The sequence below is a fragment of the Physella acuta genome, unplaced genomic scaffold, assembly GCF_028476545.2.
Source record: "Physella acuta isolate Inbredline_101_S28 unplaced genomic scaffold, ASM2847654v3 ptg000599l, whole genome shotgun sequence".
In the NCBI taxonomy this organism is placed as follows: domain Eukaryota; kingdom Metazoa; phylum Mollusca; class Gastropoda; family Physidae; genus Physella; species Physella acuta.
In genome coordinates this window covers 3,514-26,051 of record NW_026732118.1, presented here as the reverse complement: position 1 = coordinate 26,051, position 22,538 = coordinate 3,514, and the positions used below count along the sequence as shown (strand labels likewise).

The 22,538-nt window shown below is 36.1% G+C and overlaps 3 protein-coding genes across 3 annotated transcripts; 2 read left to right on the top strand and 1 right to left on the bottom strand.

Moving 5' to 3' along the window:
* Positions 1 to 5,329, top strand: LOC131947553 (uncharacterized). The gene is made up of 3 exons (XM_059308799.1): positions 1 to 133; positions 2,329 to 2,453; positions 2,975 to 5,329. Exons 2-3 carry the CDS (start codon positions 2,391 to 2,393, stop codon positions 5,327 to 5,329), a joined length of 2,418 nt encoding a protein of 805 aa, XP_059164782.1. The 5' UTR covers positions 1 to 133; positions 2,329 to 2,390.
* Positions 5,330 to 7,757: 2,428 nt separating this feature from the next.
* On the top strand, positions 7,758 to 12,075 carry LOC131947555 (small ribosomal subunit protein mS34). Its single transcript, XM_059308802.1, has 2 exons — positions 7,758 to 8,149; positions 11,726 to 12,075. Exons 1-2 carry the CDS (start codon positions 7,967 to 7,969, stop codon positions 12,032 to 12,034), a joined length of 492 nt encoding a protein of 163 aa, XP_059164785.1. The 5' UTR covers positions 7,758 to 7,966; the 3' UTR covers positions 12,035 to 12,075.
* Positions 12,076 to 12,753: 678 nt separating this feature from the next.
* LOC131947554 (CLIP domain-containing serine protease B9) lies at positions 12,754 to 22,039 on the bottom strand (the record flags this gene model as incomplete). Its single annotated transcript, XM_059308800.1, is given in 11 exon segments — positions 12,754 to 14,885; positions 15,827 to 16,020; positions 16,696 to 16,851; positions 17,499 to 17,635; positions 18,181 to 18,276; positions 18,662 to 18,779; positions 19,428 to 19,478; positions 19,734 to 19,793; positions 20,166 to 20,298; positions 21,168 to 21,388; positions 21,898 to 22,039. Coding segments are annotated over 11 exon segments (1,482 nt in total), but the record flags the coding sequence as incomplete, so codon positions are not given.
* Between the last annotated feature and the right edge of the window lie 499 nt (positions 22,040 to 22,538).

The window sequence follows — 22,538 nt, the reverse complement described above, 5'->3', positions numbered from 1 at the left end:
CCGGTAGTAAACCCAATTCAACAGAGGAGAGTGTGAAAATTGTGATTTGTGACATTAAAATTGTTATAATGGTTTAAGCCAAACGATTTTTGTATAAAAATGAATATAAATAGAAGAATGTCAAGTTAAGTAGGTAAGTCACGAGCTAATAAGCACGGGTTCCTTTAAGATTTTAGGGAGCAAAGCGTTCAGCCTCTTCTTTTTTTTGGGAATCGCTCGTCCATTCATTCCACCTTGTTTGTAGTCATTCATATCAGGTATTCCTGCTTGTTTCATGAAGCAGCAAAACAGACATTTATATGTATTTAAAAATGTCCATTAGAGAGATTTGACTATGTCCAATATTACAATTAAGGTCTAATTTAGTCATTTCAAAATAAGTATGCTATAGATCTAGTTGTTTTAATTATGTTAAAAAAATTTGTCTCACTAGCTGAAACATACAAACAATGGCAAGAGTTTATTCTTTGCAATTAAAAAAGATTTAATATTTTAAAATACTGCTTACAATGAAATCGCAAAGTTTGGGTTAAAATGAACGATAGGTACAACAGTTCTATTACAAAGTGATTAAACTTAACCATTGGAACACCTTGTGATTTACAAATGTAAAGCTTGGGTTGAAATGAACGTTGAATATAATAGGTCTAGAAATCTCTATTAAACTAAACCCCTGTAGCTCTTATAATGAGGGAGTGGATGGACTTGATAGGAAGTCTAGCCACTAACTATGCTATGCGGTTGTGGTACATAGTAAACAAAAAAACGCCTTATAGATGGATATATATATATATATATATATATATATATATATATATATATATATATATATATATATATATATATATATACCCGAAAACCACCATATTTCCTAGTTTCTATGTTCTTGATCTAATATATATACATATATATGAATATATATATATATATATATATATATATATATATATATATATATATATATATATATATATATATATATATATATAACCTTCAACATTCTATGGTTCCGGCTTTTGGCATAGTGCTAAGAAGCGATGGAAATGAAAATAGAAATGTTTTAGAATATGAGAAGTGGTGGTATATGGCAATATTATATAAAATTAAGTAGGAAAGGGGTGTTAAAGTTAAATAGGGTAGGGGTGGGTCAATTCGTAGTTTAATTATAGGGCCTATAATATGTGCACGATCCATTATGTACTAGCAGTTTTGTTACAGGCTACAGCTAACTTTATATTGTTGGGATGTCTTTGTATCTGACTGTTGTTGCATCAATGTTAATTGTTGTGATATATTGTTTTGTTAGTATTGAAGGATATTTTCTTTAATCAAAACTGTCACACGATTTTCTGGGTAAATTGCTAGCATGATCTCGGCCTAATCCCTAATTTGTATAGACTTTTTGAGCAATATATTGTGTACTCTTAGGTGTGGTTAGGCTATCATAAACGCTTGCGTCCATCTTGTTTCAATATATTGAAATCTACAGTAACTTGCCTGCGGTTAAGTTAGAAATAGTATTGGAAATTACCGCATAGGTGAGTTTTGCGGAAATTTCCGTTTTATACTTTGAGGAAACAAGTAGATCTAGTAAGTACTATATTAGAAGCGTTTGTATTCGTTTGGCGAATTTGAACGTCACATAAAAATCAAACTTTCCTCAGCCCTTAAAGAAACAAAAAAAATAAACAAAAAAAAATATTTATAATATAGAAGGAATTTGTTCAAATATAAATGTTATGGTTTTACCACACATTTCTTAACACTGGACGAAACACAAACACATCGTCACTAACGTTAACCAACCCTTCTTTAGTATGCCCTATTTAATACAACAACACCATTTATTTATTTTTTCATACAGATTCATATTTCACATTCAATGTCTTTTAGAAAACGGTTAATATTTATTCAAAACTCGCTTTAATTTTTACATTCTCTGCATTGTAGAAATCGCTTTAACGGATTTTTACAACATTCCTTCCTTATTTAAAACTATCTATAATTTTTACTTTTTTTCACGCGTGTGAAATATTTGTTTATTTTTATACACACCAAGGCACTGTTTAGTCAACAGCACAGACAGCTTACACAACACAAGCCATATTTATCAGACACCTTTCACCATACACATTATATCTTACAGGTCAGACACCTTTTAGCATACACACTATGTATATCAGGTCAGACACCTTTCACCACAATTGTATCTTTCAGGTCAGACAACTTTCACCACACACCTTACATCTTACAGGTCAGACACCTTTTAGCATACACACTATGTTTAACAGGTCAGACACCTTTCACCATACACCTTACACCTTACAGGTCAGACGTACCAAACACAGCCCGCCCAAAGTTGTGGTCATCAGCTGGCCCTCAGAAAGGGAATGACGTCACATGAACACAGCAGCCGTAAACTGACCAACAGTGATAATGATAAACGGAGACAGGTAGGAAGAAATGTTTTTACTCAAATTTTATTTTACATTTTACATGAGTTTCATAATTATGCAATGTCAGACGTAACAGGCTGTAAGTACTAATGCTACTGTTATGTAAAGTACTAATGGTACGGTTATTTAAAGTACTAATGGTACTGTTATTGAAATTACTAATGGTACTGTTATTTAAAGTACTAATGGTACTTTTATTTAAAGTACAAATGGTACTGTTATTGAAAGTACTAATGGTACTTTTATTTAAAGTACAAATGGTACGGTTATTTAAAGTACAAATGGTACGGTTATTTAAAGTACTAATGATACGGTTATTTAAGTAATAATGGTACTGTTATATAAAGTACTTACGGTACTCTTATTTAAGTACTAATGGTACTGTTATTCAAAGAACTAATAATACAGTTATTTAAAGTACTAATGGTACTCTTATTTAAAATACTAATGGTACTCTTATTTAAAATACTAATGGTACTCTTATTTAAAATACTAATGGTTCGGTTATTCCACCTCAGGCAATCGATGAGCTGGAGCAGAAGCAAGTAGAGCTAATGAAAGAAATCATCCAGCTGAAGAAGACGGAAGCGAGGCTGGAGGAGGTGTGTCAGAATATGACGCACAGTTCCTCGTGTCGTCATAGACCAATCATCAGCCGGAGCCAATCAGAGAGCTTCGGTGTGCTCAAGCCAGCACGTCCAGGGAACATCTACGATAGATTCCAGACTTCTTACACGTCCGCAGACTGGCGTGGCACGACTTCCGGTTTGAAATTTTCATCGGTTGAAGAAAAGACGTCGGGGGTAAAACCTTCATCGGTTGTGGATATAATGTCAGGGGATAAATCTTCATCCGCTGTTGGTATGACGACAGGGAGGATTATAAATCCGCAATCAAATAGTTGGCGCGGATTTGAGTTTATCCCAGTTGAGCAGGCGTTAAGTCAGCCCCAGCAGACGTCGCTGTCTGCGAATGCAAAAGGTAAACAAAAGTTCGTGCGAACCAACTCGGAAAAAATTATGCGCCGTTTTCAATTCGATGATGATGATACTATAGAAACGGATGGGGAGTTTCCTCAAAATAAATTTATTCGGAAAATGTTAAGTACCGAAACAATAAAAAACAAATTAAAACACGGTGATCCAATATTTGCTACAAACAAACCAATTAACCAACCACATTTGGATAAAGGCCTAAATATCCAACCAAATTTAAATACAGGTTCGAACATCAAGTCATACATTAATATTGGTTTAAACAGCCAATCAAATTTAATGGGCGGAGCTAGAACGGAACTTCAGCAAGGAGAAGATCCTGTGGCTACTTCAAGGAAAATGAAAAAACAAGAACAAATAAATTCCTACGCCAGCTTTGCCCAGCAGGACGACCCTACAACATGGCAGCCAACGCCCAAGGTTTTTATTTCAACCCATAGCGCTCCGGTCACTGGTATTTTTAGAAAAGAGAAAGTAGTTCCTGAGTCACTGAAAACAACGGCGGGAGTTTCTAAACCAAAAGCTCGTCTGCCGTTGATCGAAGATGTTCTACAAGTTATAGAACAGGAGTCACGTGACGGGAGCTCCAGCAGACTCCAGAGTGAGCTGGACGAGAAGGAGAAGATGAAACACATCAACATGATCAAAGCAGGCCTGATGGGCTCTGACGGGAGGGTTGGTCATTCGATGGAAGAGCGGAAGTTTGGATATCCGGGGGGAGGGAAAGAACAGCCCAAAGCGGGCCTCATCATAGACTCCGACGGGAGAGTTGGTCATTCGAGGGAAGAGCGGAAGTTTGGATATCCGGGGGGAGGGAAAGAACAGCTCAAAGCGGGTCTCGCCATAGGCTCCCTTGGGAGAGTTGGTTATTCGAGGGAAGAGCGGAAGTTTGGATATCCAGGGGGAGGGAAAGAACAGCTCAAAGCGGGTGTGTTAGACAAGGTTGGTGTGTACGTTGCGGAGAAACCTGAACCTATGGAAATGAATTTCGAGTGTGAGGTCATAGACCCCTCTCTGTTCCCGCTTGACACACCTGTCATGGTATCATCTGTTAACACACCTGATGAGGCCTCACCTGTCTACACACCTGTCGAGGTATCACATGTTAACACACCTGTGAAGGTATCACATGTTAACACACCTGTGAAGGTATCACCTGTCGACACACCTGTCCACTCATCTGTAGAATCATCCCAAGTCGTATCACCTGTATTAGAACCCCCTTTTAAATCAACTTCAGAGCTATCGGTTACTCGTTCACTTACCATCACAGCGAAACCTACTGATACAAATATGGAGTCATCTTGTCATGAAAGTCAAACTATAAACGAAACTGCAGTGAACGATCATGCCTTGAAAGACATAAAAACATACACTATCAAAAGCTCAGAAAATTATGAAAAAGGTTTGTGCACCCGTAAAGATTCTGCTACATCTGGTGACAACGAGGAATACTATTTTGGCATACGGCAAAAACAAAATCCGGACTCTCTTGCGCGCAAACCAGATTTAAAATCGCCCACAGTAGCTCCTATGGTAGGAAAGAATCTCATAATCTCACGCGATGAGCATAAAAATAACAGATCAACAAAGGCGGTGTGTAGTAGTAGCTGTGTCCCCGATGATGATGAAAAATATTCTGGGATGTGTAGTCAGGATAATGGTGGAAAATCTAATGGTTCCGGAATGTGTAGCCCCAACGATGATGAAAAACCCAACAGTTCTGGGATGTGTAGTCAGGATAACCATGGGAAATCGAACCGTTCTGGAATGTGCAGTCACCACAATAGTGGAGAACCAGACGGTTCCGGAATGTGCCCGTTTGACTTGACTTGCATGAAGAAACAGATCAATGACGTCAGTAGTGACCAACTCTAATATCACTTGTAGGTCGACCTACATGGAATTTCTTCAACACGCTGTCTATATGTAAGCTATGTGTATTCCCAAAACAAACACTTAACCAGTTTAACTACATATTTGTTGCACACAATTTTTACTAACTCGAACAAATGTATCACAAGAAAGAGTTTTTAAAAAGTAACAGGCTTTTTACTGTCTCAGTGATGCCCTTTCCCTCTTTAAGCCATATCCTATTGATTTGTAATCAGAGAAATTCGTCTTATAATTTTTTGTACAATTTAAAAATATTCCGCACTTGAAAAATATGATCAGAGAGTCTAAAAACCTATTACATACTATTGTTTGCTTCTTCTGTGAGTAACATATAAAGTGGTAAGTTCAGTTTTGTATTTAATGAAATTTATTTAGATAAAAAGTGCTGTTTGCTTAAACTTTAAACGAAGATTTTTGTTTTTATGTTTAAATATGTAATAAATTATTGTTGTGATGAATCGTAACACTGTTTCAAGGTTTTTTTGTGTGTAAAACTGTGTAGCATTTTGTTGGCAGCCTGGCGCAGAAAAGACGTTAATTTTCAGGCATCTCTAGGGGGCGGAAATAGAAAAATATGTAATTTGTATAGATGAATACCCCCCCCCCATCCCGGAAATTTTAAGTGCTCTACCCCATCGGAAATTTAAAAGTCACCCTCCTTAAATAATGGCTGAAAGAAACCCTAACATTAATACAACCTCTTCACTCTAAAAAAAATGTTTTAAAAAAATTTGTAAGTAAAGTGTGAGTAAAGTTACCAGCACAGAATCGATGATGCTTTCATCAATAGAATACTAACAAGTTTTACGTGGTTTTAGAGAAAGAAAACGGTTAGTCCAACTCAATCCTAATTGACTGACATAAATAACGATTAAATAACCCCTATAAATGATGACAATGTTATGGTATTGATTGGAGCGGCAAAGTATATTTGGTGCAAGTAAATCAAATTACTAAAGTTCGAACGGAACCAATTTTTAGTTGGATGGCTGCTTTTTGTGGAGAATTAGTAATAAACTTTGGATGGTCTCCCTGCTTAGGGGATATAAGCTGGATTGATATTGGCAAAATATTAATTGAATTATTTCCCTTTGAATGTGAATGAACGTAATTTTTTACGAAACTATAGTTAATGAAGATTTAAATAAAGAATACTTTATCAAACCCAGGTCAATTAAATTACAGATCACAAAAACAGTATTTTAAAATTTTGAATAACAACTAAAAACTCAGTTTAAAATTAATTTTTTTTTAAAACGGTGACCTCAGATACATAATGTGAATGAACGTAATTTTTTACGAAACTATAGTTAATGAAGATTTAAATAAAGAATACTTTATCAAACCCAGGTCAATTAAATTACAGATCACAAAAACAGTATTTTAAAATTTTGAATAACAACTAAAAACTCAGTTTAAAATTAATTTTTTTTTAAAACGGTGACCTCAGATACATAAATAAAAATTCTGTTTCGTAGGTTTCTATTTAATTTTTGAAAACAATTAGTAAGCCTTCTACATTCATTCGTTCCAAAATTATGCTGCTTATTCTTGAACTAACTCAAATTATGACTAAAAAATATGACTAAAAATATTTATTTTATTAAATCACACTGAAAGAGTATTGTCTGCCCCATATAGGCAAGCCTGTTATGGAGGTGACATTATTAAGTGGGTGACACAACGACATGAAATAGTTAAATTCCCTGCTAAAACATTGTTTGATCCAGTAAAGATAACAAAATTAGTAGAGGGATAGAGGTGAAACCAAACGAAAAATGCTAAATTGTTGGCATAGTTTCTTCCAGGCATCTCTACAGGGGGCGGGGGGGAGCTCTCCAAAAATGTCTACCGAAACATAATTTATATAGAAAGTACATACTTTTACCAGTGCCCCCCCCCCCTCCCCAAAAATTTTAGTCTGCCCCCCTCCAAAAAAGTTCAAGTGCCCCCCCCCCCACCCCGGAGAAAAAAGTCTGGAAGAAACAGTGATTGTTGGAGGGAGGGGGGAGGTGACACCTTCAGTTATTGCACTAGGTGACATCCGACCAGGCAACATTACACTCGACGTGATCGTCAACTCATCTGACTGATCGAATATAATAGTCTTTATATTGAGTTTTTTATATTTTAATACATAATGTGATTGAAAATCGTACATTTTTTGTGTAGTCAGCGGAGATGAACGAAGGTTATGGAAAAAAGTCGCTACAATAAATTTGGCCGTCCAGACAGGCTATCAGACAGGCAGCTTAACAAACATTGCGAATTTAATAACAATTTGATAAGAAAATTATACATACAATAACCTAGATCTATGAAAGAAAAAAACACGCCTAGATTATATCTAGATTATCATTCTGGTACAGGAGGTTATGTTTATAATTTTTCAGCATTTTAACTTCGACAAACACAATTTGCTTTTTAGAGCAACCAAAATGGCAGCGTCCATAAGATATTGACCTTTACATCTGGTTGTTGTTTTCAATATCTCAGCTTCTAAAAAGAATACAAAAACTCAGTATTTTTAAATATTTATAGATCTACATTTAGATTCTAGTAGTGCTCGGTTATTCTTTTGGAACAACTGTATTTCAACGTGATAAAAACTGTATAACAATGCCGATCCGCTACATAGGCCGTGAGCCATTTTTCAAGGGAAAACCACTGTACGAAATATGTCGGCAACTACGAGACTTAGGAGTTGGTCGAATAGTTTACCAAAAAAGTGTTGAATTGAAGTGGCCCACACAAAAATCATACTACAGACTTACAAAAGTAGAACCAAAAATGTCTTGCAAGGTTTGTCTCTTAAATTTATCAGAGTGTCTAATATTCTACGAAGTGTCTACTCGGAAGAAGATTTTTCTCCCCGTCTCCACATAGTCGGCAAAAGAATCAAAGATAGCTCTGCGCATGCGCAGTGACCTATGGCTATGGTTAGGGCTAGAATGAGGGTTAGGAATAGGATTAGGGTTAGGGATAGGATTATGGATAAGGTTAAGGAGAGGATTAGGGTTCTTCGGTTGTAAACACACGCATGCGCAGTACCATCGAAAACATCGCCACTAAAGCAAGTCGTAGTTTCTCTCCATTGCGCATGCGTATCGCATGCGTATCTTATTCCGACTAGAATCGGCCAATATTCTAATCTAAAATGTAAAAATGATAATCTGTTCCCAGTCTACTGGGAAAATCCCTGTGTAGTGTGTATTATTAGTACGAAGTGACTACTCGGAAGAAGATTTTTCTCCCCAACGTCTCCACTTAGTCGGCAAAAGATAGATCTAGCTCTGCGCATGCGCAGTGACCTATGGCTAGGGTTAGGACTAGAATTTTTCAATTAGGGTTAGGGATAGGATTAGGGATAGGATTAGGGTTGGTATTAGGTATTAGGGTTCTGCGGTTGTAAACACATGCATGCGCAGTACCATAGAAAACATCGCCGTGATGGCAAGTGGTAGTTTCTCTCCATTGCGCATGCATATCTTTTTCCGCCTAGAATCGGCCTTATTATTACTATTATAAAGTCTCGAGTTCAAACCCTCTGGCAGATAAGGCTCGATCCCTCCCAACACTAAAATTAAGAACGAAGAAGAAGAATTACTATTATTAGTATAAGACAGTATATATTGTAGTCTAGGTCTAGTTAAAGTAGTTAGTTAGGGCTATTAACAGTATGACTGTTTTTTTTATAGATTTAATGTTAAAAACACCAAATTAAATTTAGCATCAGATGTCGCTTTGGATAATTTTTAGAATCAACCCTTAGTATCACTGGTGGAGAATGAGCCCCTCGTGTCAACCAACCGGCGGGCTTGTTGCACTGAGATAAATATAAACTCAAAACAGTATGAGCAATCTCCTTTCAGTCTGTCAGGCATGCATAGTGTTGTGTGTTAGGCCTAATATTAACATTAGTCTATAAATGTGATAATGATATCCTAGGATGGGGTTAGGGTACCATAATATGTGAGCTGGCTGCTCAGCTTTTAAGAGTAAAATTTACATAATATTGGAATAAAATTGGACGAATTTTTCTGGCATAGAAAGGCTGATAATTCATTTGTTTAAAGTCTCACATTTAAATTAAAATCAGAGCTACCTGATGGGTAGTGAAGACCCTAAAAAATATATATAATAAAAAAACAACAAACCAGAACCAGAGCTAGTATTTTTGGGGTTCAAGCCTAGTTCTAGGTTGCTTCCTGTTTTTGGGCAGAAAATCAACTGGAACATTATTGTGGGTGGACAAAGTAACTAATAATTTTCTCAATCACATTGTTGGAGGGGATAATTAAATAATTAAGTATTACATGTCAACATATTTTGGGCTGTATGGCCTATTGACTTCAGCCTGTTTTTCTTTCTGGATATATATATATATATATATATATATATATATATATATATATATATATATATATATATATATATATATATATATATATATATATATATATATCACACAAAAAAATCACACAACATAAAGATATAACAAGTGAGAAGAACTCTAAATAAGCAAGCCCCACCCAATTGAAAAGTAACAAATGATTACAATTTATGCAGAACATCATAAGAAAATGTGCAACTATTTAGAAACACATTCGAATGGCTAAGTGAGTAATACACTTTCTGGATATATATATATATATATATATATATATATATATATATATATATATATGTTACGGTCAAAGCCCGAAGTCGGCCAATGTGCGGATTGGCCAACATCGCCTCCCATTGACCGGTCAAAGTCCAAAACTTTGCTTGATTTCGGCCTTTGGCAGGCCAATCCGCGGACTGGCAATGGTGGACCGATTAAAGTCTGAAATAGCTCTTGATTTCGGCCTTTGGCGATTTTTGTGCACTTGGTTGTGCAATTGCAGCTAGTGTAGCCTTGGCCGCCGGTCAATGATTGTGAAGATGCGATGGTTCGTGATGATTTTTCCTCAGTTCTAACTGACGTTAATAAGAGCAGTTTTTTGTGAAGAATTGAAAACTCACTTCTAGCATACTGTTGGTTTAGAACACCATGTTCCGTTCCTAAATAGTAGAAAGCGCCCTCGACGCACATGACAACTGCAATGACGGTTTGAGGATCACCGCGACCTCTGTCAACATCTAGTGTACGGATGCGTACATTGTCATCCACTTCAGCTTGTTTAAATTTTGTATTTGATGTTTTAAGCATCTTAGCACCTTGAGTTTGCAAGCTAGTATGAGCTGCTGACATGTTGTCCATGATGTCTTGTTTATTGTGACACAATCTGCAGGTAATGTTCCCTCCGTACCCTTCGTCTGCTTCATTGGGTATTCCGCAAATAGCATGGACATCGTTGTCGCAGGATCCACAAGAATGGGCTGCACTACAATGTTTTTCACAAACTATACAGAATCTGTTGGCCACATTATTGCCACGGCAGCAGATGTGTTAGCTGAGGATGTCGTTGCATTTATAGTAACCTCCATTTCTTGTTCAATGTTCTCAAGATCTTCTTAAGTAGCTAACTTATAACTTATCGAGAGCCTCTCTTGGTAGATTTGAAGTGCTAAGTCCCACTTTTGCTTTGCATCCAAACAAGGCTTCGTATGGCGATTGTTGGATTCCTTGATGAAAATTATGGTTTTTCATAAAACTCTCAGCCCAATGAGATGATTCATCTGTCTGCATCCATCATGTTTGAATATTTTAGTTGGCACGTTCTACTGAACCTTGGCTTTGGCTATGCCTGGTTTTCTGTGAATTAGTTTAAGTTCAGGCCACATGTTCTTTAGTTCTGAATTAACTTGATTCACAAATTCTTTTCCATTAGGATTTGGATTATTTATTTTGGCAGCCATCTGGTATGTCTGTCTCTTGATCTGACGGTCCTTTTGGTCCATGTCGCATTGCATACAGAATGCTATACAACAAGAGCCAAACAATACGTTACTCACAATGAAGCCGCACCCAGAATAATGAAAACGCGATCACAATTTTGTCTAGATGTACAAAATACGCTCTTAGTGCTAAGTTTTTCGGGCTTTGGCCAAGAGAGCCGGCCAATGCGCACATTGGCCGGCCAATCCGGGGTTTGGTCACACTTCGGGCTTTGACCGTAACATATATATATATATATATATATATATATATATATATATATATATATATATATATATATATATATATATATATATATATCTATGCTACCAACATGTATGTACAGCCTAAAAGGACCTAAATCACTGTCACTTAGACTTAGAAATTCTCCCTTTAATTAACAGTTTAACTAGACTTGTTTTTTATTATCTAATACATTTTCTGTTACCTATCATCTAATTGTAGGTCATATAAATGTATGTACATCTAACTAATTTGGAAATACTAAATTACAGGAATTTTATGAAGGAACTGCATGGGGAGAACAGGTTTTTCGAGGTCAAGTTAAAGGTGTCACCCAAATAACTCGTGGCCACCAAGCTGACTGGATCCTTGTACCTAAAGAAGAAGAGCAGGAATTCTGTAAACAAACAGAAGTGTTCCAAATAGACATGAGCAAAGTGCCAAAAGCATTGGAGTGCCCACCTTTATTAGCGATGGTTTTAAAACAAGAGTTAAAAGCTAAAGGGAAGACAGTTCCGGACAAAATTAAAATTCCCTTTCAGGCTGAGGGTTATCTGCAAGGTCTTGAAAACAGGTGGTGATGTTCAATGGTTTCAGTTTATAATACAAAATTATACAATACGCTGTTTTTCTCCTTTATTTATTGGTGTAGTATAAATGAAAACCATGTACTGTTCATCTTTTGTTAAATGAAGGAATGTTTTGATGTGTAAAACATCTGAATACCTATTTTTTATTAATCAAAGTTGTGTTAAATGTATGGTTTAGAGTACCGGAGTTATATTATTTGATCAATGAAGTAGGGGACAACCTTTGTCTGCTCTATACTTCATCTGAAAGTGATACTTTACTAATTGCTTGTGATGAATTTACAAGTGGATGGGACAAAAAATGAGGGCCGATCGGGTAGTGACTTATTCATCTCATAAATCCCAAATCTGTAAAATGTGGGCTGAGACCTTAAAATACTAGATCTATATGATCACATCTCATAAAACCCTATCTGGCAGGTGTAGATTATGACCTTTTGTCAGGAAACCACATGTTAGCTTGGGGTTGAGACTTTTTGTCTTGAAACTAAATCTATTTAATTTGGGTTGAGACCTCATCTCATGAAACCAGGTTTATCCAGTTGTCAAACAAATGGTTTGGTTAATTGTAAATGTAGTAGATTTATATTTAAAATATAATGCTCTAATGGGGTATATTAATCACCATAATGCTGTGTAGAGGGACACAAATGCTTAGGCAGGCAGTTAATTCTGGCTGGTAGACAAAAAACTCATATAAAAATTGAACAACTCATTCATTTGTTTTAATATGTCCTTTTGCAAATGTATGGGATTAAATTAAATAACTAAAAGATTATGAATAATATCACTACTATACATAATACCTATTTTAGCAGACATAACATGTTCAACACTGAATGTACAAATTCAAAGTGTCAATGTTATTTAGATAAATGTCTTGTTTTGAAAGTATTGTTTAATATTTTAAGTGTTTTCATTGCCATTATCTAAAAAAAAAGTTTTAAAAAGAATTAAATTTAAAAAATCTAATTAAAATGGCACAATATATCACCAATCATAATTGAAGGCTTACAAGCCAAAATCTTAAAAAAAATTGCTCATTTTTTGTTAGGTTACTAGTTCATACTACAGATGTGTTTTTGTTTAGTTTTAAAATGTGCATATGTATGTGTGTATATATATATATATATATATATATATATATATATATATATATATTCACAGAGGTGTTGTTAGAAATATGTTGATGTTAATTAGATGTTTGTTTACTCTGGTTTAAAACTAAACAACATTACATTTCATTAACACCTAGCTGGTGTTTTAAAAAAATTTAAGAAAAGCAACAAAAATTATTACCCCACAAGTCTAGGACATTACCCCCATCAGCCATATCCGTCACTCTGTCCTAGCCACCTGCCATAATCTGCAGATCAAACCTCATGGTAATTACCCCCACTTTAAATATTTCTAATTATATATATATACAAAAAAAAACATGTACAAACCTTGATTAAATTGAACAATATACAAAAAATACATTCAATTACAAAATTGATTCAGTTACATCTGTAACACATAGTGACAGAAACACGTTGCCACGAGCTAGGTTGACTCAGAACATTGTATTTGATGAGACACGGAGGCAGACCCAACAGTCAAGCCAATATTATATATATTTCAAAAGAAAAACCGGTCAGACATTAAAGCCTAAGCTTCCTATAAAATGGCTTCAAATTTAGTGTGTAAGAAGTTACGACGCCTGGTTTACAGTTACAATGAAATAATACACTGTTTATCTTATTGCTGGTATTAAAATCCAGAGGCCTATCAAATTAACTTATTGATTGAATTTTGACAAGTAAAGTTCCCTTTTCAAACCTGATGGTCTATAGGGCAAGTGAAGTAGAGTTCACTTATTTCTGTGACCTCAGCATGTGAAGAGATAGTGTGGTCAGATCTATGCCCAGCCGCCTTTACTTTCCCTAACGTGAGTTGGGTACCCATCAGAGTTGGGTGGACTCAGGGGCGTTCTACTGACTTTCAACCCTGATTCGAACTCGAGATTTACAGGTTAGCAGTCCAGCTCTATTTTGACAAGTAGTTGAATACATATTTTAGTAATAAAACGTTTTAAGTGTCTTTCTCTCTATATATAAAGCATGTATTCACTAGCCATTAAATAAAATAGGCTATTTAATGTAAATGATACGTTTTAAGAATTATTATATCCTTTTATTGTTGGGAGTAATATTTTTGAAATACATTTTAAGATTTAAAAAAATTAAAATTTCATAAAACTTGTATATTTTTAGAAACCCACAAAAGAGCTAGTCAGTTAAAATAAATGATGTATCAAAAGAACACGGTACTTTAAAAGATAGCTGACCAGACAGAAAAAAAAATAAACATAGCATGCTAAAAGTAAAAGTTTTATCACATTGCCAAAATCCATTCCTTCACACCAACATTACAATGTAATGAATACAAAGCAGCCAGCCACAAATATAGTGCACTATTATTAGTGATCGGGAAGTAATATAGTATTAGTAATGTTGGAGGGAGCCATTAATGGGCATTGTGAGGTAAAGTCCTATTCATGTATTTCAAAAGGGGGTAATTAACCTGGGGGATATTGACAGGGTACTGTCCTGCTCCCAATACTCAACAAAGAAAGATCGGTACAATTTCTTTTTCAACAGTAAACAACTTTATAACATCCGCTAGACTAGCCATTCTTCTCTGCTAAGGCCATGGTCTCCTTAATCCAAGATTTGTAGAAGGTCAGGCGCGAGTAGAGACCAGGAAATCCTGGCAGCGCACACTCGTAGCCTGCAGACACAACACCAATTTGGTACCAGCGTCCATTCACCTCACACATCAGTGGCCCGCCTGAGTCACCCTATGAAGGAAATAATTTCATTTTGTTTTAATAAAATTTAGTGGGAAAATGATCTTTAGTCTTACTGCAGAGAGAAAGCTACATTCTAAGTGATTTGATAAAAGAAATATTATTTAATTTGCAGAGATATTTAAACTATTAATTTGGGGACATAAAGAGCATTGAGTCAGGGATAAAATTGTATTGCTTCCCTACACACTTTTTTTTGTACTGAAGAAAAATTAAAAAAAAAAAAACAACTATAAAATAATCTCTTTTTAAAATTCCTTGTAAAATTTTTCCTACAGAATTATAACAGATATTGAACACTTTCTTATTCAAGTTCCTTGTTTGTTATATTTACATTTTGCAAGCAAGATTTTGGTTATTAGACTTATTTTATATGTTCTTAATGAAGTAAAAAGTAAAGTTTCCCTTTCAAACCTGACGGTCTATGGGGCAAGCGAAGTAGAGTTCACTTGTTGCTGTGACCTCGACATATGAAGAGATAGTGTGGTCAGCACTATGCCCAGCCGCCTTTACTTTCCTTAACCTTAGTTAGGTACCCATCAGAGTTGGGTGGACTCAGGGACAGTCTACTGACTTGAACCCTGATTCGAACTCAAGACTTACGGGCTAGCAGTCCAGCTCATATGTTCTTAATATTTAATAGAAAATTATGCAAATTGTTCCAGACTAGACATATTTGTGTTTGTTTTTAAATGAAATGGTCATATAATTTCCAGATCTTTTTGTGATTTAAATTAAATGACCATAAGGGTCATCCATTTATGACGTCCACAGGGGGGGGGGGGGGGGAGGAGTCCGAGAAAAATTGACTTTTGTGGACTTTTAAAAGGGAATTAAGTGGACTTTAGTGTGTGTGTGTGTGGGGGGGGGGGGGGGGGGGAGGGTAAAAAATCCAAAACATTTGTGGACGTCATAAATGGATGACCCCATACCTGACATGCGTCTTCAGCAACTCCAGATTGATTTTGATCATCTCCTATTGCACACATCACAGAAGACTCAATCGAGACATATTTCTTGACCGGATGGTTATCTGGTAACTGGGTGAAGGTCGTGTTGCAGTTCTCTTGGGTCATGACTGTCAGAGTCACAGTATGTGGAAAACGGCTGCCAGGAGACCCCTTCTCTGCAGTATGAGATTTAGATATAAAACTCAGATTCCGTCAAGGTTATTTAATCATAACTATATATTAAAGGGCTACAGGACATTACCCCCTGGATATTCCCCCCCCCGGACATTTCCCCCCCCCCCCGTATTTACCCCCGGAGCAATTACCCCCCCCGGGGAATTACCCCCCCCCCCCCGCCCTCTCAAGTTAAAATCCTAGCTAGAATTTTATACCTATATACTACTTTAATCCAAACCTTAAGAAAAAGACCAAAACCTAAGCATCCACCTTAGCCTGAAACTTCAAACAAAACCAAAACCAAAGCTAGACACAACCCTAACCCTAGCTCTAACCCTAACGCTAAACCTAATCTTAACCCTAACCTTAACCCTAATCCTAGCCCTAAAACCTAACCCTAACCCTAGCTCTAAACCTAACCCTAACCTAAACCTAGCCCTAACCCTGTCCCGGGGGGGGGGGGTAATGTCCTACTGGGCGGAGGGTAATTGACAGGGGGGGTAATTGACAGGGGGGAAATATCCGGGGGGGTAATTGACAGGGGGGAAATTCCCTGTTCCCATATTGAAGAGTGTGGGGGGTGTGGCTTCTCTACACACTAACAAATGCTAGACTTAAATATGCGTTTATTGATTTATTGTGTTGTGGTGTAAATAAAAAAAAATATCACCAACCTGGCTTAATTTGTCCCCATCCTGTAACAGTGCATCTGTTTTCTTTGAAAAACAGATCAGACTCATCTATGCAAATGGGAGAGATGAACCTGGTGTACTGGACTGGTTCGCTGAGCTTGACAAGGGCAAGGTCCCAAAGCAGAGGCTCCACAGTTACTGAGGGTCAACAAGTTAGGAAATATATTAAAGTTATGATGATTCATCTTGAATGAGTTGCAGAAATACTTTGCCTACTTACAAATGACAGCTATATTTTCAAAAATTAGAAATGACAACTATACTATTATGACACACAAATGACAGCTATACTTTACTGACACACAAATGACAGCTGTACTTTACTGACACACAAATGACAGCTGTACTTTACTGACACACAAATGACAGCTGTACTTAACTGAAAATGACAGCTGTACTTTCCTGACACACAAATGACAGCTGTACTGTCCTGACACACAAATGACAGCTGTACTACACACAAATGACAGCTGTTCTTTACTGACAAACAAATGACAGCTGTACTTTACTGACACACAAATGACAGCTGTACTACACACAAATGACAGCTGTACTTTAATGACACACAAATGACAGCTGTACTTTCCTGACACACAAATGACAGCTTTACTTTACTGACACAAAAATGACAGCTGTACTTTACTGACACAAATGACAGCTGTACTTTACTGACACAAATGACAGCTGTACTTTGCTGACACACAAATGACAGCTGTACTTTACTGACACACAAATGACAGCTGTACTTTGCTGAAAAAAATGACAGCTGTACTTTGCTGACTTACTGTTGTACACTGGGTAGATGTAAACTTTTTCAATCAACCTCATCTGGACTCTTTTGTTCTGGTCATCAGCGAGGTCGTGTAGGCCGAAGTAAATTCTCCAGTTGCTGACGTTGGATAGGCCATTCATATAATCTTCTCTGAAATCAGAAGAAATATATTTGCTGTTGTTTTCATTCAGTTTATTTTTTAAATTGTCTTTATACGAACACATATTTTACTGGCTGAGAACTCTAATTATGTGAGTAAATTTCTGTTTGAAAACTTGTTGGTAGATGGAGGAAAACTATTGAATTGTTTTAATTTTATTTCTAATAAATACATAGTAGTATAGTCTGTGCCACATTATCAGGTCACATTTAACTAAAATAAGACCCTTTATAACCTAACATGAACAATGAATGTCCTGAAGATTATTTCCCTTTATAGGACATAATTATCATAAGCATGTATTTAATATCTAGACAGCTCATACCAAAAGTATTATCCTTTATGAGGTATTTTGACTTATATTTTTCTTAAAATTTAACTTAAATATTTTGAAACTGAAAAAGTGAAATGCTTGAAATTTTTTAAATAGGTTATTTCCCTTGTGTTTGCATGGTGTCATACATAATCTTTGATATCTAGACAACTCTTTCCGAAAAACTTAAAATTCAAATCTTGTAGCTAAGCTGATACTCACGAGAAGCAGTGGGCAGCAGTCAAGACCCAGCCTGGTGCGATTAGAGATCCACCACATGCATGTTTGAACCCTGAAGTTTTTGTAAATTCAAACTCCCTGTTGATGAAATTTACATCAATTTTTATTCAATAGCACAGAACTTTATTTATTTATTATTTAAACTAAAGCCCATTAATAACCTATTTCATATTTGATAGCAATTTTACTAATGTCACAATTTGTTTTTTATTTTAGACTAAAATAAATAGACTAATTATTTTGTTGTTTTAGAAAATTGTGATCATTTAAAATGTGTATATATAACAATAAAAGATTGAGTAAAATATCAGCATTCCAATAGAAGGTAGTATGGTAATATTTAAGCAATCTTGACTTAAATATTTTAACAGTCAAGAAATCTTGATGCAAATGATCAAACCATTAAGGTTTAAAACTTAACCCAGGACAAAGCAATTTTGTCTTAACTAGTCATGTGACTTACGGCAAGTAGTGCAGAGACACAAGCCAGGGCCATTCACCGACTCTGTTCATGTGACCATTGACAATACGTTTGCTTCTACCCTGGTCAGCAGGGGGACGGATACCACATTCAGATAACTCTGGGTGAAAAATTATTTTTTTAAAAACTCTTCAATTAGGCAAGGTGGGTCTAAAAGTCACAGGGGCAAGTAGACACGAGTTCCCTATATCCATATAAGTTATACTAGATGATCCAGTTTCCTTTTGGAAAACTGGTCTGTCGGCTGCACTGCACAACACAAACCAATATCCCACTATATCCACTCTAACTCTATAGAGTCTCTTGACTCCATATGGATCCATCATCTTAGGCCCGAACCTTTGCCAAGTCCTTTTTGGACATCCATTTATGACATCAAAGTGGGAACATGGGGGTGGGTCATAAGGAAGTCAAATTTTGTGGATGCTTGCAGGAATAAGGTTGGCTTAATGGTATCTTACACAAATAAAATATAACACTTGCATACTATTACGAAAAATAAGAACCAAATATATACCAACTTTTTTTTTAACAAAACACCATATAAAATGTATGGTTGTAGTTGTAGGGCAACTTGCCCTATTGACATTTACTAATTTGGGTAAATTTATATTAACAATATTTATTTTTAAAAATTCATACTATACATGGTTTCATACTTAAAATTATACTTCACAGTTTTCATTGAATGTGCTAAATTAATAGTTTATTTTATTGACAAGTGGATCTACCCCAGATTGATACTTACCATCAGCTGATGCTGTCTGTTGGCATGGAGAGTCTCTCTGGTACATTAAATCTTGGATGGAAAAATACACAAAATAAATCTAAATGTTTTGTTTCAAATTTGTTATTTAAATCTTAATTTTAAAAGAAAAAATTATCTAAATAGACAAAGTAAAAGAACTGGTGAATACTTAGATGTCTAAATTAGAAATCTAAATTTGTATAAAAAACAAAGAAAATGATCTAAGCTAGAGTGAAATAGAGGAGGTCACCTAAAGTGGTACAAAAGAAATCTAAACTAACGGAACAAACTTTAAATGAACATTACCAGAGTTCTCATCTTTTCTTGCAGGTTCCACCTCCTGTAGTGTGGATGACCAGCTACCACCTGGAATAAAATCATATGAGCTGTTCAACATCAGACTTAAAGCAAATTAGTTGTCTGAGTTTTACTTATAACTAAATCAAGTGAGATGTTTTACTTTAAACTAAAAGTAAAGTAAATTAAACTCTCAGGCCTAATTCCTTGATTACAAATAAAGTTCAGATTGTCATGTGCCCAAATGCTTTTTCTTGACCAGATTCTAGCAAGATAACCATCAGATTTGGGTGTACCGATTATGTCCCATTGATTCAAACACAGGAAATGAACCAGAGACTCTAGGACAAACAGTCATTTTCTCTACTGCTAACCGACATTTTACAACTCAAAGAAATCAGCATGTCAAGTATATCTAGAAAAACCCATGCGGTGACTTACTGCATCCATTAGTATAGACCTCCCCCAAGGTTGCTCCCATTGCAGGAAACAGTCGCAGACATTTGATCCTTACTGGGTTCTTGAGCTCAATTGTCAGCCAGTTTGATTTATTGTCCACTGACATGACACTCACCTAGTTACCAACAGTTAAAAACAGTTGAATGGGTGATTATTATGGAAATAGTTCCTTAATTTCATCAATGTTTACTAAACCTACATATAAAGATAGTTTAGGCTAAATATTTGGGAATGAGTATTCACCACAGGACTACTGCCAACAGAAAATTTAGCTTATGGCTAATGACTCATCAATATTATATTGATACTTAGTACTTTATAGTAGGCTTATGAGTTATGCCCACTAAGTAGGTTGTCATCTGTGCACTAACTCACGGAGTCAGTCACACCCCCCCCCCCCAAAAAAAAAAGTGTAACATTGTTTTCTTTATAGTTTACAAGTTAAAGTCATGGTTTCAGCCCAGCTTCCTTTTCCGGAGCTGTCAATTGGTACATTAGTACTTAGAAGGCTATACAATCTATATATATAATTCTCTTCTTCGAGCCGTTAGAAAACAAGCTGCAAACACTCTCCCTACCTCCCCACCCCTACATGGTTTTAGTGAGCTGTGTTCACTCTAAATGTTTACAAGCAGAGCCAACGATTTTAAATGTAGGGGGGGGGAGGAGGGGGGAGGGAAGGAAGGGGGGGGGTTATGGTCCTTAACGAGCTACTTAAAGTGTTTTAAAGAAATATTTTCAGTGTCAACGTTGGTACTGTCGAATTCACAAATTATGAATTATTGAAAATTAGAAACAACTAAATAGCGGCGTATGTTATGCCGCGGGCCGGCTCGTTCTAATTAATCATTAACTGCATTGAAAAAAAAAACATTTTTCTTTCTCTATTTTGTAATTTTTTGCCTAGGTGTGGTCATCAAAATGGCGCCACACATTGTGATCAGCACCTCCCCCCTCGTTGTGCTACAGAGGCTCATGACCTACCGTCCTGGTGTGGATGTACTCATAGTACTTCCACCTTCTGCAGCTGGTACTGTACATGATGGTGACACCACCCCTGGGGACGGAGAAGTGCACCAGGAGCTCCACTTTCATCCATGCTAGAATAATTTCCTGGTCAAAGACCAGCTGTCTGACCCCTGCATTCAAACTTTCTTCTGCTGGGGGCGGCACTGAGCGCTGGCAGCTTTCCTCCGCTGTTACAGCTGTAACAACACAGTGGGGAGAATTTTTCACAAAAGGTGACAGGACAAAATTTTTTTTTTCATGTGTGTGAATGTTGAGAAAATAGAGCAGAGAAATTAATGTCTGAGATATTTTGTAATTGTAAAATAATTACAAGTGATCGATGCATTTGAATGAATGCTTTTTTAAAAAAAGTAAATGAAAACTTGTTTTCCGTCAAAATATTCTATCACGTTATGTTTTTGGTGTACTTTAGTATTTATATTGATTGTGCCCTGGACTTAATTTTCTGGGTTTCCTATTACTATTTGATTCATATAAATATTTGGGCAGAATTTTTTTTTAAAAAAACAAGCTTATATTTATTTTTGCATCATAACTGTTCATTTAAATAGGTGTTTTTTTTTTGGATTTTTTTGTGTTTGATGTAATTTTTATTTCCTTTTTAATGTTCTAAATTCTGTTTTTTTACTGATTACAGGACGTTATGCTAAATATTTTTTCTTCTGCATCAGGGAAAGAAACTCACCACAGCCTAGAAGCTCAAGCCTCAATGCTGGTAACCTCCCTTTGAAAGCTGTAGGGACTACCTTTAGACAGGAAACAAACTCCACATTGTTCAACAGAACAGTTTCAGGCAGGTCAGGGTTCACGTATTCTATGCTGTAGTTCTGAGGATGAATTCATACAGATGTTGTTCACTGATTACACCTCAACTGCTCCTGCTCTCCCATTAAGTTCGCCTCTTATAAGCCTTCTGAACCACAAGTTACAGCAATTTTTTTAACACACACTCACAACCTGCTCTACAATGTTTTGTATTAAATTCAGTAGGCCCTACACACAGTAAAATCTTTTGCTCTAGAGACTTGAAAATAAAGATAGTAGAGATCTGCCTTTAATCAATAATCAGAGTTATAGTTGTTATTAATAGATGTTTTATCCTGTCTGTTCGAAATGAAGATCTAGCTAGACCTATCTAGTAGATTGTAGATTTAGATCAGTGCAGAGTTTCTTCCAGGCATCTCTTCGGCCCCCCCCGAAGAAAATTAACCGCCCCCCCCCCCCCCGAAAATTTCACGTGCCCCCCGGAGAAAAAAGTCTGGAAGAAACACTGGATCAGTGGTTCTTTATTGGTGATACCGAACCACCAGTTTCATACGCACACTT

Excerpts from the sequence above, each read along its gene's own strand:
- LOC131947555 (XM_059308802.1), top strand. The coding sequence starts at position 7,967 with ATGCCGATCCGCTACATAGGCCGTGAGCCATTTTTCAAGGGAAAACCA. Across the intron at positions 8,150-11,725 it reads AACCAAAAATGTCTTGCAAG|GAATTTTATGAAGGAACTGC; the intron begins GTTTGTCTCTTA and ends ACTAAATTACAG.
- LOC131947553 (XM_059308799.1), top strand. The coding sequence starts at position 2,391 with ATGACGTCACATGAACACAGCAGCCGTAAACTGACCAACAGTGATAAT. Across the intron at positions 2,454-2,974 it reads ATAATGATAAACGGAGACAG|GCAATCGATGAGCTGGAGCA; the intron begins GTAGGAAGAAAT and ends ATTCCACCTCAG.